This window comes from Dysidea avara, chromosome 2 (genome assembly GCF_963678975.1).
Source record: "Dysidea avara chromosome 2, odDysAvar1.4, whole genome shotgun sequence".
Classification (NCBI taxonomy): domain Eukaryota; kingdom Metazoa; phylum Porifera; class Demospongiae; order Dictyoceratida; family Dysideidae; genus Dysidea; species Dysidea avara.
Window position 1 is genome coordinate 7,211,958 of NC_089273.1, and position 4,720 is coordinate 7,216,677.

Consider the following 4,720-nt stretch of genomic DNA (forward strand, 5'->3'; position numbering starts at 1 on the left):
ATCTATCAAACTAACTCTTCTACACTGAAGGCCTTTACATTTCCCAATTATGTGTGCAAAATATTATAAAAGTAATTACTACATAATATTATTGTAGCAAAAAAGTACATTCATTATGTTGCATCAAAAAGTAGCTACATTACGACAATACATGACAACAATTTACTGTTACACACGGTAGAATTATACAGGTAAGTTTATCAACATGTACATGGAAACAAATGCATAGCTATGTGGGCAAAAATTATTAATTTGCAAAAGCAATGTATGCAAAGCGTTTAGTTTAAACTGTACAAACTTTTGGTCTGATTTTAATTTCCACAAAGGGAAGCTGAAACCACTGGTAATTCAGCCATATTCCAAATGCATGATTGTACCGATGATTGGGAGCAAAGTGGGAACAAGACCTATACCACCATCCTCCAGAGTTTCCACCAGGATGTCCAGTTATTGCACAACTACAACTAACACATAAATCTCCATCCCTATCCCTAGTTGTAAATTTCATACCAGTCAATGAGTGTGTGCTGAATGGATCAGTTGTAACTCCATCAAATCCTAATATGGTCAATGGATACTGTTCGGTGGCTAATCCTACTCTAAAGTTACTGTATGATAGATAACCTTTTGTTCCATTAGTAAATGTATAGTCAATACGTAGCTCCCACTGTGCTTTATTGGTCAAAGCATGCATTCCACGTAATCCAAACCAAAATTCTCCATTCAAGTTACCAAATCCATCTTCATAATCTATCCAGTCTCTGTTAAAGTCAACACTTCCATCTCGTCTTCTCTGAACAACTAACCATCCTCCTCCTCCTGAGGTAGTATCACAGTATACTCAAGTATTGGAACACTTCACTCCACCAAAGTTACCAATAGTGTAGACTCCTGGACTCTTTGCATTGAAATGAGTATTATTGTAGCCAAGACAACAACAACTTTCAATAGGTCCACCATTAGTTTGACACTCTCCATCAACCAGTACTATTCCTACAGCACTAACCACTGGTATTGAAATGGTGATAGTATTGATCATTGTAGACTTGTCAACACTGATCAACTGTAAACTGTTGATAGCACATCAGAGCAGTGTTTTATATTATTGTGTAAATCCTTATAAGGTAAAATATGGCACTCTTTCTATACCCATGATTTTTACCACAAAATTACTCATCCTTATTAAGTAATGCCTTAGTGCATTATTGTAATGTGGTTACTACCCCACTACGTATATGTATCAATATCATACACCAATCAGCCTACACATCTCATGAATCTCATGTACTAAAATGATAATCATTGCAATCAACATGCAGTAAACAATGATATCACTTCAGTGGCATAGTGGTCCAGTTTAAGTTACATAATTAAATGTTGTATATGTGAATATCTCTAGTGAAGGGACATTTGCATGAATATCAAAGCATGCACATTAAAACTGTTCTGTTTTAGTTATGCATTAAATAAAAGTGAACTGTATAGGGCTCTGAAGCACCCTGCATATGCCATACACTAGTCAAGGTAGTAGTAGAGGCTTTCCAGGGAGGTGTAATCAGGGCCGCCCAGAGAAATTAAGGGGCCCAGGGCAAAGAGTTAAAGTGGGGCCCTTGACCCAAGTTGTAAGGTGAAGACCAAAAAAAAAAAAAAAAAAAAAAGTCACAACCTGCTGGCAATGACAATAACTACCCATCACCAACCATATCTCCTTATCTATGAGCTTGCTATACTGCTCCTCTGAAGAATACTGTGACTGCTCTATTAGAGTATTTAGATCTGACTGCTCTATTAGAGTATATCGATCTTTTAAACAGGTATTCAGGGGGCCCCTTTCAGGCTGGGGCCCGGGGCAAAATGCCCCAGTTGCCCCCCCCTGTGGGCGGCCCTGGGTGTAATTTCACCTTAAGCACAGGGAATGAAAAGAAGAGGCTACCCTCTTCAAAGATGTATGTACTTATAATCACAATTTACTAATATAAAGTCAAGTACTTTAATAGCATATTTAATTATAATTATCACACCACTTTCACTAGAGACCCACAAGAGCAAAAAAACTGTCAATAGAAATAGCTGTGTGATATTGCATCAAGTTTGCTTATAATGATACCGCAACAAGGGTCTTACAATTATTATACTTTTAGTTAGTACGTACGTATCTATCTACAACATTGTCTTTTGTATACAAGGTGATCTATTGTAGTCTTGTTAAGGGGTTCTATCAGTGGTAATTTTATGACATATTGACCGATTTTAGTTATGAGTTTTAGTTTCAGTTTCCACTGTTTCCAATGTCCCATCTGAGCTGTGCATGACTGTTTATTCTACAAACCAGTTGGTTGCTAGGCAATGCTACATTCTTCAACCCAAAAGAGGAAGTGCATGCAAATATACCTCATAAAGTAGCTATACACTGTACAACAGTTTTGTGGTTGTGACATACAACACTCGGGCTAGCTACCTGGCAGCTTAACAGGCAGAGTGCAGTGCATTTGTGTCTATATAGTGCATTGGTTTGACCATCCAATTACATGGTTGCCTGACCTACTGCACATTTTTTGACTGGCACTTGGGATTGTAAATGGTACTTCAGCAAAACATAGAAATGTCACTGAGAATAATGTCAAAGAATGTCTACAAGGCATTTGAATATCTTCAAGACTATAATTATATGAATATTACCAACAAGCTACCACCTATTGGTGATATCATTGCTTTGGGACTATAATCATTTTTATAAACAGTTCACAGTGTTTTACAGTAGGGGAAATTGTTATGCTGTATTGATAGCCATTACACTTACATTATTAGGCTCTTACATTATTTTATTGTATTGTGGTAAACTTTTAACACCAAGTTCAGTTAGTTATTTAATCCATTCTATTGATCTTTGCATGGTAATCATAATGACAAATCAATGAAATTATTGTATTAAGTATTATTATCAGCAGTGGTGGACAGGGGCGGATATGGGGGGGGGGGGGTCAAAGGGGGCTCTTGACCCCCCCCTCCAAAAATTTTTAGTATACCAAGATCGAGATACTTTAATAGAGTAGTCACTCTAATAAAGCAGTCAAAGTATTAGAACAGTGTGTAGTGAGCTATTTAAGGATTTTTATGTACTTTATCAGCTATAAATGCGTGGTTGGTGAGGTGGACAGCTATTGTTAGCTGGCTGTGACCTTTTTTTTTTTTTTTTTGTCTCACCTTATCAAACCAGAGACAATGTAGTGCCTCAGTTCATTTTTGACCCCTCCTTTCTATAAATCTGGATCCGCCCCTGGTGGTGGATACAGGGAGAGAGGGGTCTTGACCCACCCTACAAAACTTTTAGTATACCAAGATTGAGATACTCCAATAAAGCAGCCACAGTATTAGTGCAGTGTGTATCGAGATAGGATTTTTATGTACTTTATTAGTGATATATGTGTAGTTAGTGGGGGCAGCTATTGTCAGCAGGCTGAATCTGTGACCTTTTTTGGGGCGGGCGGGGGTATTATGCATGGAGACATATACGTACATTATTCAAAGCTTGAAGGAATGACTATCATCATTATGCTTATAGTCTAGTGTGCATAGTAACACGGTAAAGTTGATTTAAACGCAATGCCGGAATTTAAAATGCCAGCAGCTCTCTCAACACAAGAACTTGAACAAAATCATCCAAAATTACTGTACACATCATAGAGACTGGCACTTATTGATGACACTGGCTTGCTTTTAGTTGCACTGAGCAGCATAACATATATAGGCACAGGTCGCAGTGTCCTAGGTGATCATGATTGCAGAGGCACTCTTATACATGCATGTATTGGTGGTGCCAAAAGTTTGCAATCCATAATATAGTGACCATATTTACAATAATTATGGAATCTTCCACACACATCCATTACCAGATTTGATAGTTCATAACTATAGACTGGACCTAACTATTGGCTTGCAATTTGGTCAGCAGTGAGGTCAAACACATGTTATTATATGAAGAAAATTTCAAGTTTGCAAGTTTCTTTCAAACAAAAGTTGTATGTCCTTTGAAGTTCAAGCATTGAAATATGTGTGGAAGTCTTTTTTCACAAATCCTGCCATTATTTATGTATGTTGGCAATGAAATGTTGGTCGATATTAGAATTATGCGCAGTTATCCATTATCTAGTTGGCAGCTGCTAGTCATATGCATGAATAATTATGGTGAAATACTTTAGTACATTTCTTTACAAATGTTTTAACAGTTTGCTGCAAGCTGACACTACTAACAGGATAAATGAATGTTCAGAAAAATTCCTACATGCTGACAAGCAACTCATTTGCCATTTGCTTCTCATTCACACTGTACATGTTTAGGATATTCATTAATACTACTTTCTATAGCACTGAAGCCCTACAGCAAAGCAAGTACCTGGAATGAAAGTTGTTTTATTAAGCTTTTAGTAGTTCCTTTGAGTGAAACAAGCTCTTTGAAGGCTTGTATCTCTGTCACTGGGAAGAAATACGCCAAAAATGCTTCCACAGGACCTAATAAATTTAACAAGGGGGTGTCACGTCGGCTCACGCTGTAGGTAGATCTGCGACTGCGGTCAAAGTCTTGACCAGGGAAAATTTCATCTTGACCCTTGACTTGCAGCGTTTATCATCTTTGACCTGTGACTTGAGCGTTTCTTGTCAAAATTTTGACCTCCACTTATTTCTCTGTTTTCCTATACGCACTTGCGCTTATAACCTAGTA

The 4,720-nt window shown here is 37.5% G+C and overlaps 1 protein-coding gene across 1 annotated transcript; it reads right to left on the minus strand.

Annotated features, from left to right (window-relative positions):
• Positions 1–283: 283 nt before the first annotated feature.
• On the minus strand, positions 284–1,039 carry LOC136247751 (fibrinogen C domain-containing protein 1-B-like). The gene is made up of 2 exons (XM_066039578.1): positions 877–1,039; positions 284–819 (listed from the first exon to the last, which is right to left on the minus strand). Exons 1-2 carry the CDS (start codon positions 1,037–1,039, stop codon positions 284–286), a joined length of 699 nt encoding a protein of 232 aa, XP_065895650.1.
• Positions 1,040–4,720: the final 3,681 nt, after the last annotated feature.

Bases quoted from the DNA above. Each gene is read 5' to 3' on its own strand.
- LOC136247751 (XM_066039578.1), bottom strand. From the start codon at position 1,039: ATGATCAATACTATCACCATTTCAATACCAGTGGTTAGTGCTGTAGGA. The intron at 820-876 runs GTAACTTTGGTG...ATACTACCTCAG, and splicing joins TCCAGGAGTCTACACTATTG to GAGGAGGAGGATGGTTAGTT.